Here is a 14,298-nt window from a genome sequence, read left to right as displayed (position 1 = left end):
ATTCGATTTAATTTTTTATGTCCGTGGAGTCCAATCTCTTATAATGTTGCCCAGTATTGTCCACTAGAAAATGCAACTTAGGCTGTATTGGCCCTGCAATATTAAACATTATTATTTAAAAATGTCTTTTAATAATAATAGTTAGAAGATTTATGCTCAACACTAGAAAGAATATTGACTTTAGACTTCTGATTCTTTTATTACAATATCAGATCTACTACCTGGTAGTAATTGTCCTGGCTTTAAGGACTGTATTTTACACATCTTGAAATCTTTTAAATTATAGAGTCAAAGACTGAATCTGATTTTTTAAAAAATATAAATAGTTTGATTTGCTTGGCATTCGTGCAAGAGTGATGGAAATTCACCTCAAGCAAAGCAAATATTTGCCATCTACTACATAAGGGGCTTGGTATATTTTTTCTGCATCAGAGAAAACCATTATGTTAATATCAAATGGACATTTTTCTGGGATATCTAATACAGTATTAAAAAATGTTCTAATGATGGTAGTAAACAGGGTAAATGTGTGATCAAAATGCATCTATAGACAATTCTCTTTTATTTGACATTTTGTGAAGTAATTCAATTTCCATTCCTTCCTGCACTTTTGCGTATTGCACGAGGCCAAATTGTGTTTAGCTTATATAGTACAGGTTAAAATAAAGCAATATAGTTTATTTGGTTAATTCCTGGTTTGTTTCATCTGCATGTCTTTTGCCAACATCCAAATCTCTAGCAGAGGTGTACAACTATTTCGCCAATCTATTTCCAGGAATGTTTCCTAGGAACCAAGGGAAATGTTTTGATATTTACACATTGCTGCTTTTTGCTCTGTGTTTCATCTGTTTTACTTTTGTGTGAATGTCACCTCTTATCATGGGGACTCTCGGCAGACACTTTGGGCAGGCATATATATTTTACCTGGAAGAAGCACTCCTGAAGTTACAGTGAGCCACAAGCATATGGAGCTTTATACTGTAGATCACAACCAATTCCTTAAAGCATGCATGAAAACAATCAGAGCCCGTAGAGTTGCTACAGTAGTGGTGTTATGCGGCAGTAATGTTTCTGTCTTGGAACCATATGTGCAATTGCACTGTTCATCAGCTGAAGTTTTGATGGTTTTAAGGGTATTGAATAAACCACATTACAATAATCTAATTAGCAGGCCATAAGGACATGAATGGAGATTATTTCACAGAAAGCAGAGTGTAAGTAGAATGAAGACTGAGGATGAGAGAAGAGTTTGGAGAGAAAACCATTGGACCACAATTTAATCTGAGAATTTGGGAATCAGTCTATATTTATTTTCAAGTATTATTAAGTACTATTCAAGTACTATATTTCAGGATTTGTCAAAGAGAACGAATACAAAAACAAACCAGGAATAACACAGGATGCCAGGTTTAGCTAAATTAACAAGGCAGGTTTCATAAACCAACTTTAAACCAAGACACCAAATTCTTCCCTTAGCATCTATGTGTTCAGGTATTCCAAAATTACTGTTATACCAAACCCTAATTTAGCACTTTTATAGGGCAAATTCATTTTACAATGATCCTCCAGTATTGCTAGTTTTTGGCTATCGTGCTAAGAAAGCAAATAATATATTCCAACTGGTAAAATATAAACATGGAATACACAGAATTATAATTTTAATTTATAACATTGAGCCCAAATTCCAACACAGTGTAGGAATCTAAACTAATGCAAAGATGATGGTCTAGCCTTAGTTTGAATGCATTTAATTTCTCTCTAGTGACTAGTTCTACAATACTGCGTTCTACTGTTCCACCACATGGGGTTTGGCCAAAGATCGTTGATATTATCAAAAGAAATGTAGATGCTGAATCAACAATTGTATCCATAACACCACCCCAAAGAATAGAAATATCAGTGTAGAAGCAAGGAAAATAAATAGCAAATACAATTGAAAAACCTTTTTTTCCTTTTTATTGCTTACCCGCTAAGTACACCGAGAACCAAGTTAAGTACAAAAAATGAGCCTATGATGATTAGTGTAACAAAATAGATCCAGGGCCACTCCCTTCCTATGGCATCATTGACCTGGAAGAGTGGAATGATAATTAGTAAGAAAAGTTAATTCCCTGTGCATTGCAAGTCTCCAGTTGAAGGGACCCTCAGCCACCAGCACTGAATTTAAATGTTGAATGAGTCAATTATGAAGACAAGGCGAGAGAGGAGCCTTGTGTGTAGGAGTGCACCAATTTTTTAAGTTCTCCACTCCTGATGGAGTTATTATTGTATAGTCCTACTGTAATGTGACTGCCCTTAGGCATATTAATGATATGCACATTTTCATTAAACAGACTCTTTGCTTGGGTTTATGATAAGCTAGGAAGCTTAATGACCTGGAAGGATCCTGAGCTCTGGAGTCTTGCCCTGCAGCATGAGGAGAAGAAAACACCAAAACTAACAGCTTACCCGCTCAACACACCAAGAACCAGATTAAGAACGAAAAAGGATCCAAAGATGACCAGACTGACAAAGTACACCCAGGGTAACTCATAGCCCATAGCGTCCTGCATCTGGAAAGATGGAGGATAGTTAGAAGACAGAGACAGAGAGCAGAAATGGTTAGGAAGAGAAGACAGGGCTTACATATCAGGCCTATCTATCTGACTCGGAGAGTTGGAAATGTTATAGTTGTTATTTATTTTGAGTTATTTTGAAGATCTCGTGGTTCAAGACGTTATGGGAGATCAGAAAGTGTGCATGAAGGTTCAATCACATTATAGAACTGGAAGCATTCTTATGTGCATGTCTTTATTTAAATAAGGAAAAAGAGATGCCTCTTACCAATAAAAATTCATTTCTGGAAGTTTAAAAAAAATAGACCACAACTGATAAATAATGCACCACAAATATTCAGTAGGTTAATATAGCTTAATGTAATATATTAGAAAATAATAATAAACAAGAGAAATCTTGATATTGTTGTTTTAATTTTTTTTAAAGTCAGTTTCTTAATGGTGAGTTTAACTGTGGTTCATTGGAGAGCTTTCTTTTGACACAATGATTGCTATTTTTACTGTTAATAATGTCCTTAAGTGAGAACTTCAAATTATGAAAATATGATGTTCGAAATAGCCAGTCTCTTCACATTACAGCATATTCTGTACATACATTTTAAAAATTACAGTATTTGTAATTTTGTCAGGTTTCCTTTTTCCAAAGGATACATTTACATATATTTTAAAAACATTTCCTTTTGGCCTGAAAGGGGCCAATCCAAAACATTTATCAATATCCTCCAATAATTCCTATATGATTTACTAGCTTAATACAATATATATCATTGAACTTTTAATAATACTTCACATCAGGTCCAGCATTATGAGGAAATTACAAATCATAATGGCTTCAGGCGCCACACAAATCCAGCAAAACATATCTTTCCCCAGTTTCAACACCAGTTTCTTGGTTGTTAAAAGAAAAGTAAAATTTGACTTTTCTTTGAATTTCTTTTTAGGGTACAAATGTAAAATCCTGTCTCTATTTTATAGAAACATATGATCAATATGGCAACTGAACTGACTTATTCCTTCAATTTCCATGGATTTAAAGACAACACTCTTAAGGGGTAGCATCTAAAACTATTATGAACAATGAATACTGATATTCTGTGGAAATGTTTGTATCATTGGAGATTCCTTTTATAATGGAAAACAAAGAATTGGGAAAATCATAGTACTGTGTGACTGGTAACTAGAGTGTCCTGCTGAATAGCAAAAACATAAAACAACTTTTCTCTTGGCTAACGTTGCATTAAACATGGCCCTAAGATGCATTAGCGCATTCTCATGCAATATTACCCCCCCCATCAGATAAATCAGAATGGAATATCAAATCAACAGGAAAACTAGAATGTATTGATTGAGATGAGCTACAAATAACAGAATCTTGCAAGTATTTTATAGGAAAGAAAAGCACTATCAGAAAGAGTTTTTACCATGGTGGGCCAACACAGAGTTCTCAGGTGCAAGCAAGTCATTCCAGGGATGGAGCAGGGATGAACAAATGGTGACCGAAGTAGCTATGTTATATGTACCCATCGCATAAGCCAATTTTGAATTTGGTGCATTTATCCCTCTACTCTTTATTTCTGTCGCTAAATAAAAATTATGACTGCCAATGTGTGCTAAGCAGAAAAAATACAGAGAAAACAACATTAGCATACTTTCCATTCTTCTTAACATAAACTGGAAGTTTCAGAAGCAGAGGAAGATTTCCCATTCTGCTATTTCCAGGCTTCACAGGCACTCCCTGTGAACAAATATTTTTTAATAATATAGAAAACCACTAGACTGTAATCAACCAAAATTGGTGTAGTAATGCTTTCAAGGGTTAGAGTGAGTACAGGGTGCCTATAAATCTTGTCCTTCTAAACTTGTTTTCTGTCTTCAGTCACAGAACACACATATTTTGTGCCTTCTGCTAATACATCCATAAATTCGGTATTTTTAAAAAAGGCCAGGACACCAATAGGAATGTTACATTATTTACCAACCAACAGAATTATAAGGTGAGATATGTAGTTGTGGATTTTGCTTACTGGCAATGCCAATCTCACTGGACTGTCTTTAATCTTTAATCTCAGCATCTACTTCTGTCCTACTACCACAACACCATTGAGAGTGTCCTGACATACAGCATTCTTGTATAGTATGGTTGTACTATAATCTTGTATAGTTGTCTGTAGCAGACAAAAAAGCTCTACAGAGCATCATTAAAACTGCCCAGAATATCATTGGGCTCCAGCCACCAGCCCTGGATGACATCTTCACATTTCGCTGTTTAAGGAAGTTGCACAACATTCTCAGAGACTCTTCCCATCCTGCTCACAATTTATGAACTGTTGCCTTCTGTCAGAAGATGCAGAACAATTAAAACTTGTACCACACTTTTTCTGAATAGTTTTTATCCCAGACCTATACTTGCACTTAACAATGAACTTAAGGACCACCATCAGTGAGCTGTTGGACAGTATTACTTGGTTTGTTTTGTGGATGCTTGTGTGTTTTTAGGAGGCAGGGAATTTTGGCAGATGGGGAAGTGTTTGGGGATTGTCCTGTGTATGTGCATGTTGAGTTTGGTCTCTGGGTGTTATGTGAATTTCGTTGTGTGTATACTGTGTATACAATTACAATAAAGAATTCAATTTCAGTTTCAAATAATGGAATTGGTTGAAGCAAATGTTAAGTTTGGGATGGATTTCATTATTTTCACTTACACAGTTTGCATTCTTGTTTGTACTACAGTAAACTATTACTCTTAGGTATGAGATTTTGATCTGGCTTTTGCGCTTGAGATACATATCATCTACTGTTGTTTCTTTTTAAAAGCACAGGAAAAATACACTTACGGCATTAAAACCAAGGAACACAGCAAAAGAGATCACAATGCAACCACTTGTTAAAGTCAATTTTGGAACGCCAATGGGTAGTGGGTGGAGGTGGGGAAAGAGATAGATGGATAACCTGGAGCAGACAATCTCACATTCTGAGTGCTACAACCAAGGTTTTTGTGCACATTTACAACAATTTTATGAGAAGATAGGAGAAAAGGAGAGAAAAAGACATTTCCTGCTGACCTTAATGAATGGCCAGAAAACCAAGTTGTCTATTAGGGGAGTATGAAAAGCAACAAAAAAAAATTCCTCTGGCATTAAAATCATTTTTTTTGCCCAGCATATTTGTATAGTTATCAGAATATTAAAGATGAATAATAGCCATAGTAGCAGAAAAAACAGGAAATCGCTTTTGCTATTCCATAAAAATAGTTATCCATAAGAACAGGTTGATCTCAGATACTTTTCAAATGTTTTCTTTTTTGTGCTTCATATGTATGCTTCAATACATCCTAAGAGGAGAGCCAGTTTGATACAGTGATTAAGGTATCAGGCTAGAAATTGGAAAACTGTGAGTAACTGTAAGCTTGCTGGATGATATTGGGCCAATCACTTCCATTCAGCCCTAGGAAGGAGACAATGGCAAACCACTTTAGAAATCTCTCCAAGAAAGTTGCAGGGACTAATCCAGTCAATCATTAGGAGTCAATAGTGACTTGAAGGCATAAGAACAAAACAAACCTACTAAGAGTCTCCACAAGGAATTCTCCACATCTCTGGAGCTCTAGGTGGGAACTCTAGTGATTTACAGAACTTCCACTCTCTCTTATGTTTCTCAAGATTGACTCAACATGTCATAGAATCATAGAATAACAGAGTTGGAAGGGACCTTGTAGGTCATCTAATCCAATCCCCTGCTAGAGCAGGAGAGTCTATTCCAAATATTAGCTTCTACCTAGGATCAAACTCACAGCCTCCTGATTGTGAGGCGAGAGCTCCACCACTATTTCTGGGAAATTAGGGTGCCTATTAAATATCCCTGCAAGTTGATCAGGCAGTGTGTGTTGCTATCCAGATGATCATTTGAAGAAAACCAATCATAGGTTAAAGTCTGAGTAGAAACTCTTGATTAATTGTCTGTGGGTATATCACGAGCTTGATTAACCACAAACCATATAATCTCCCTGAAATTTCATGAAAGAATTGAATTTGTTGAGATCCCATTGCTTTTAAGATGGCACAAACCCACCATTTTTTTCCAATGATGAAACAGCAGAAGTTGAATCAAGTGCCAGAGATTCTTGTGGGGATTTTTTTTACATTGGGAGAGATCACCCAGATAAGGGTTAAGAAAGACCATGATAGACAATTGCAAAAGTTCTATTGTCATGCCCCTGTCAGAATCTGATTCTGAGGTGGAGGCTGAGCAGCTGACAGGGAGTGGGAGTATGGCTCCTTTGGCTATGGAAGAAACTGTGGAAGGGCAAAGTCTGGCTAGGCAGAGCAGGGGAGAGGTAGAGCAAGGCAGAGGGAATTCAGAGGAAGATCCAGGCCCATCCCCTCTTCATCCTAGGGCATGCAAGGAGGAACAGAGAAGAGAGCAACGTGAGTTGTGTGGCTTACAGAGGAGGAAAGGGCCCTGATTCCCTTCATTTGCTGCAGCTGGGAACACAAAGGGAAGCTGCACACAGCAACTTGTTGGAAGCAAATTGTGAGTTATCTTTTATGGTTGAGGCTTATCTGGGTTCCTGGAGTCTTCCCAACTGTGTGTGTTTTGTTGGCTTTTGAAGTCTGCAATTCCTTATCCTGCCCTGTCCAGTTAATTGCTGCAGTGTGGTTTGTGTGGATTTTTATTTACAGTTTATATCTACTTTGTTTTCGGACTGAATTTCCTCCGCTTAAAGACTGTTCTTGGGAGAGGTTTTTCTCCAGCCAAAGGTAACTGGACATTGGGGGCAAAGTTGGAGGTATTAAAGGGACTGTTCTTACTTATGTGACTGCGTTGCCTTTGTGTCACAACCTGGGTCATCACATCTATGACATATCTGGAAATAATCCTGAGGATGCCAGGATCACTTATAATCACCTCTAATATGTGTAAGCGCAATTCAAGTGTGAAAAGACAGGGCTGTCCAATTAGACTAAAAAACACTACTCAAAATTGCCACCAGACTGTCACTTGTAAAAAGATGAATATCTAGCAAACGAGCATTTAGTAGCTTGCTTATGCCTTTCAAAGGAAAACAGTGAGTCAGAGAGTGAGAAGCAGAACATTGAAAACGCAAATGGAAGCAAGCAATAGAGCATGAAGGACTCTGTGACATATCCCCTTTCTGTGATGTTGTCTTCAGTTGTTGTACTTTGTTGGGTTTTAGCATCATCAAATGGAAAGTTTTCCACTCCACTGAGGATCTCTTGCAATAGCTCAATCATGCTATCATATTCACTTAAAGCTGCTGCACGTTTTTGCAGTATTGATCTGCTGTTGGAGCAGACAGTAAACTTCAAGCACGCTGACATACCTCCAGGAACTGAGCAAGAACTCTCAGAAAAATTCTGGAACACACCAAGTATGTCTAATGGTTGCATTCTCGAGTATGAATATGTCCAGGATTGGACCAGCTGTTTCTTGATAAAATTTACCAAAGTGCATTAGATTTATTACACAGAGATAATCCAATCTGCATTCACTGGATGTATAGCAAGTCTTAATATTCTACTTTCTTATAATTCAAATTATTTTAATCACAAGAGGAAGCCGTTCCAAAAGCAGAAGCAGACTTTAGCATCACAAATGTACATGGTTAGCTCCACCCAAATAAATACTTTTCACCCATTTCCTACAGAAAGACTGCCTGTTACAACCTAAAATACAGTAATTTTTTGCATGGCAGCATGTGAAGTATTGCAACAGATAATGAGGGATGCTAGCAAGCTGGCCATTCATCTCTTTCACCAGTTTTAATATATAATCTCACTGTTCTTATGATACTATTCTTATGTATTGCATTGTTATCTGGACATTTTGCTCTTGGAAGCTACGTTAAGCTGGTAACCTTTGGCTTTAATAAAAAAAATCATCCATTCATATAATGGGTGGATATTTTCTGCTATAATCTACAATTGTATCTTGTGAATGACAAGATAGGAACAGCACCTTGCTGTTGATTTTGCCATTTGTAATGAAATTAGATTATGTGGACTATCTTTGTGGCTGAAATTTATCTACATTTTATATGGCTATTTGAAGATTCAAATATTTTGCCTTTTCAGTCTATCCAGGAGTAGCATGAAGTGTTGAAAATCAGAAGTTTGTTTCTTTAACGGATGTTTTCGATGTAACAGAGGCAGGAGGATGTGTGACACCACATTAAATCTATAAAGATGCAGCCATTTTGGTGAATCTTCTTTGTTCTAGTTTGCAGAATTAGATTTCCCCCCCAAAGATTTAAACCGATTAATAAAGAACACTGTTTCCTAGAGCCCAGGGGCAATAATTAATCTAAAAAAAAATTAAGCTCTTATGGCAACATCACGTGAATTTGTCTGCCAAACTGGATGGCTATTTCCACAAATAATGTACTCCAGCTTAAGACTCTACTGGTATAACATTCTAGCTCCAATTAATATCAATATCCTTAAATTTCAGATCTAAACATACTTATATAGGAACAAGCTGTACAGACCATATTGGGATATATCAAGATGGGAATAGGGAGAATTTCTGAGTTGTAACTTTCAAGACAAATATGCTTGAGAGCCAGTGTAGTCTAGTTATTAAGGCACCAGGCTAGAAATTGGGAAATTTGGAGTTCTTAGGCAGGAAGCAGATGAATGACCTTGGGCCGGTCACTCCCTCTCAGCCCTAGGAAAGAGGCAATGGCAAACCACTTATGAAATCCTGCCAAAAAACCTGTAGCGACTAGTCCAGGCGGTCATCAGGATTCAACAGTGTGATTCAAAGGCCCGAATAAATAAACAAATATGCTTGGAATTAGTGTGACTGTGAATACAAAACTAAAAAGAGCCTGCTTTGCAGTTACAGTTACCCAAGGCACAAATGAGTTACAGTTTAAGGTATGCAAGAAAATGAATGAGATTTTGCTTATAAAGTAGATAACAACATCAGAGATTAAACTCTTTTTTTTTTTTTTGGCAAGACTTGCTTTAATTGTTTAGGCCTTTCCTTGGTTCCTTCATTATATGGTAGTTTAACCTTTGCAGGATGACAGTCATTAGCAGGATAACAGTCATTACAAGAGCAATGAGCAACCCAGTGCAATTAAATGCTATCCATTAAAGGGGAAGATGCTACTTTGCATAATATATTTCAAACCAATGACACCCACTGCTTGAATTCATAGGGAAAGACATGGGCATGTTTTTTTCTTTTTTAAAAAAATAATAACCGGCATTGGGATGCTATATATGTACTTATAATAATAATAATTGTCAATTTACTACCTTATGTAAAGGCAATTTATCTAGATAGATTAAACTTAGGTAGACACTCTCCTTTAAGGACAAGAAATTAAAAACAAAAAGTCAGCATGTCAGCAAGATAATTTGGCACCCTGCCAGCTGCCAGCAATAGCTACAGGAGAATTAGAGAGGAGCTATATTTTCTGTCACTACAACTACTTTTCAAAGCGAAACAAGGCAAGACAGGAAAAACCCTGGTAAAATTGCAGAGAATTAACCAAAGAACGTTCAGCTGATCCATGGATTAACAAGGGTTCCTGATGGGCAGAACTCCTAAACAAAGCATTACACCACAGGTATTCACCTGCATAGCTATCAGATCTGAAAACATCTGTGAAAAACAGAGCTTTACTATCATCTTAGAGCAGCCGTCCCAGTGGTGTTATTCTACTGGTTTGGCCCAGTTCTGGTATACCGGTAGCGCCGAAGATCAGCAGAGACTGAACTGGTTCTCTCCACCATTCTGCTTTTGGGCCCACCCGCCCACTTTGGCTCCCATACTGTTCTTTATTCCCTGCTTTTGAAGTGCAGCTGTTTTGGCGGCACAGCAGATTGCCACTCGTCAGCTGTTGAAGCTACAGGGATTGCAGGAGGTGAGTAGGAAAGCCTCTGCACATGCGCAAAGTGCACATTTCAGGCAGCTGCAACAACTAAAGCCACAAAGGAAAAGAGGGTGGTGAGACCAGGAAGTAACTCAACAGCAGTGGAGCATTAAACCCATGGGATCCATCCACAGCAGGACTCCCTGGAGGCCCATCATCAGCTTTGATGGAAAAAGCCAGAAAAAGGGCATTGAGTCTTCCATAGAAGGGACCTATACTATGCCCAGACTGGCAGTGATATATAGTATATACGATGATAATATTATCCATTCGGTGGTGTCGGTGGTATCATCACCAATGATGCTATAGAGTACTGCACACCAGAACAACTAGATGCAGGGACAGTTTTTCCCCGAATGCCATCACTCTGCTAAACAAATAATTCCCTCAACACTGTCCAATTATTTACAAAGTCTGCACTACTATTACTATTAATCTTCTCATCACTCCTTATCATCCATCCCCTCCCACTTGTGACTGTATGACTGTAACTTTGTCGCTTGTATCCTCACGATTTATATTGTTTCCTAGTATGATTTGATCGCTTATTGTACCTTATGACTATCATTAAGTGACCTATGATTCTTGATGAATGTATCTTTTCTTTTATGTACATTGAGAGCATTTGCACCAAGACAAATGCCTTGTGTGTCCAGTCACACTTGGCCAATAAAGAATTCTCTTCTGTTCTCTTCTGTTCTCTTCTGTTCTGTTCTGTTCTGTTCTGTTCTCTTCTCTTCTCTTCTCTTCTCTGAGATGCTACAATGGTCATAAATGTGGGAAATGATCATAAGTCACATTTTTCAGTGTTGTTGTAATTTTGAACAGTCACTGAACGAATTGTAAGTGGAGGACTACCTGTATGCAAGAGTCTTCTCCAGAGCCACAACTCAAACGAGTCAATTTTCTTCCTGTTTTGCTTTTTTAAAGTCCAACTTTCACAATTCACAACTTTCACGCACACACAAAAAGCTAATGCAATCCTAAATTGCATTAAGACAGGGATACAATCAAGATCAAGTGAGGTACTAATATCACTCTATAAAGCCTTAGTAAGACCACACCTAGAGAACTGCATCCAGTTTTGGTCACCACATTATAAAAAAGATGTTGAGAATCTAGGAAGAGTGCAGAGAAGAGCAACCAGGATGATTAGGGGACTGGAGGCTAAAACATACGAAGAACGGTTACAGGAACTAGGCTTGGCTCATCTAGTGAAGAGACGGACCAGGGGAGACATGATAGCAGTCTTCCACTATTTGAGGGGCTGCCACAGGGAGGAAGGGGTCAAGCTATTTACTAAAGCGCCTGTCGGCCAGACAAGGAATAATGGATGGAAACTGAACATGGAGAGATTTAACCTGGAAACAAGGAGAAACTTTCTGACAGTGAGAACAATCAACCAATGGAACAGCTTGCCCTCGGAAGTTGTGGGAGCGCCATCACTTGAGACTTTCAAGAAGAGATTGGACTGCCATTTGTCAGAAATGGTGTAGGGTCTCCTGCTTGGGTGGGAGGGTTGGACTAGATGACTTATAAGGTCCCTTCCAACTCTGATTATCTGTTATCTGTAATTCTAGGCAGCTATAGGGAACACGATAAAGTGGACTAACCAACCTTTAGTTGCAAGGCTGATGTCCATGCTTTTGCAATATATTCTTTTTCACATATAATGTTATTGTATTATAAAATGTGATATTCAGAGATACATATTGTTGCTTCAACTGAATTGTGTTTTGAGTTTTCTTAGAATTAGATTTTCTTATCTTGTGTTATGTCCCCACAATTCTAATGTTTATCCATTTGACCTGCAGAGTCAGAAAAATCTTCAAAATGAATTTGCTTATATTTTATTTGCCTAGCAGGTTATCTTGGCTGGAAGTGTAATACTTTTTAATACAAAAGATTACTTCCTTCTCTGCATCGTTTCTTCCGAAAAGTGCTATCCATCAACTCAAAGGTTATTTACACAGGAAGCTTGAGTATTCCTTCCTTACCTGTTATACAAATTACTATGTTTGTGTCTATGCTGCTTATCAATTTTGGTTACTTAAAACTCCTTTTGTCTTCTTAAGAGTTTTAGAATCCATTCTAAAAATATAAAGTATAGCTACAAGCAAGAAATGATTATTTATTTAGGATTCTGAATCTCCAAATACCATTGATTAAAAATCCAGGAATATTTACTTTTGACGTGGTTGCTAATTAAGATGAAGATTTGCTGGCTTTTCTATAATGCTGCTTTATCCCCTGAGTCCCAGGTTTTTACCGTATTTCCCCAAACTGAAAATACTACTATATATATATATATATATATATATATATATATATATATATATATATATATATATATATATATATATATATCCCGAGCAAAGCCGAATTCCATACATGTAAGTACCCGCGAAAACTTAAGAAAACATATATATATATATATATGCAATAGCACAAATGTGTATACTATGCAGTGATCTACATAACCAATTTGAATATTTGACAATAACAATGATACGCAGTAAAATAAGCTTGCAATTTTCCATCCTGTTTAGTAATGTTATTTTCAAACTTTTCATTTATAGCATAAAAGCTGCTGGGCCATCTAGTAATTCCCCAAGCACATTATAAGTACAGGCAGTCCTTCACTTACATCCACAGTTGGGATCAGAATTTCCAATGCTAGGCAATAGCAATCACACTTAGACTTATATACCGCTTCACAGTGCTTTACAGCCCCCTCTAAGTGGTTTATAGTCAGCCTAATGCCCCCCACAATCCGAGTCCTCATTTTACCCACCTCGGAAGGATGGAAGGATGAGTCAACCTTGAGCCAGTGAGAATCAAACTGCCAAAGTGCTGGCAGCCAGTGATCAGCAGAAGTAGCCTGCAGTACTGCATTCTAACCAGGGTTGGGCTGCTGGGGGCTCACGGGGGTTCGGGAGAGTCCCAGCTAAGATTCTGCACAGTTCAGAGAACCCCTGGCCCTGCCCCTCCCATCCCCCCTGTCCCCTCCCAGGAGTCCCCATGTGACCTGTTTTGGATGCAGGGAAGTGCAGGGTGCGTGCGGAGGCTCGGGGAGGGTGATAAACAGGCCTCCCAGAAGTTCAGGAAGGCCAGAAATGGGCCTGTTTCCGGCTTCCAGAGATCTTCCGGAGCCCAGGGAGGCCATTTTTACCCTCCTGGAGGCTCAAGAAAAGCCTCCAGAGCACGGGGAGGACAAAAACGCCCCCCCCCCCATCATGGTGCAGGAGGCTGACTAGGTAAATCTGATTTCAAGAGTATTTTGTGGGTATAGGATGAACATGATAGATAATATATTTATTGTTGGCTACAGCTTGGATTAAGTTGGCTTGAGTCCAAGTGACTGTACTGACATGTCCATGTCGGTTTCTTGGCAATCATAGAGTGGCAGTTTGTCATTTGTTCTCAGCAAGTGAATGTCTTTAAGTTTTAGAAACTTGCAACAGTTTTTTCCTCATTTTTCTCTTAGTAAAGGTTCACCAATGTATAGACTATATATTGTCTTATATAGATCGCTGCATGCATTGTGGGGAAAGAGACAAAAATGAAAGCTTGATAAGTTTTCTTGAATCTTATTGTGGCTCTCTACATTTCCAATATTGGATCACAAATACAGTACTAGCAATGTCTCTTCTCATTTATAAGGTCTGATATTTCCCCCCCATAGATCTAGGTTAACCATAATTTATTCAGTTGACCAAAGAATCAAGAGTGACTTTTAGAGACTATAATGTGTCCATGATGTTTTTAAGCAAGAGAATTCTAGTGGCTTTTTACATTTAGCTATTTTTTGTTTCAAATTCAAATTCCTACATTATTCAA

At 37.9% G+C, this 14,298-nt stretch overlaps 1 protein-coding gene across 10 annotated transcripts in view; it reads right to left on the bottom strand.

Moving 5' to 3' along the window:
- CACNA1C (calcium voltage-gated channel subunit alpha1 C) overlaps positions 1–14,298 on the bottom strand; it is a 424,790-nt gene that overhangs the window by 154,169 nt on the left and 256,323 nt on the right. For 8 of the 10 annotated variants that reach the window (XM_087935069.1, XM_087935074.1, XM_087935071.1 and 5 more), the window contains one exon: positions 2,449–2,552. In XM_087935069.1, coding sequence (XP_087791195.1) covers positions 2,449–2,552 — 104 coding nt within the window. Of the gene's footprint in view, positions 1–1,966; positions 2,071–2,448; positions 2,553–14,298 lie in introns of all 10 variants that reach the window. The other 2 variants (XM_087935068.1, XM_087935070.1) reach the window with 1 other exon arrangement.

This window comes from Pseudonaja textilis, chromosome 5 (genome assembly GCF_049901715.1).
Source record: "Pseudonaja textilis isolate UNSWEBS1 chromosome 5, rPseTex1.2, whole genome shotgun sequence".
Taxonomy (NCBI): Eukaryota; Metazoa; Chordata; class Lepidosauria; order Squamata; family Elapidae; genus Pseudonaja; species Pseudonaja textilis.
This window is presented reverse-complemented; position numbering and strand designations above follow the sequence as displayed.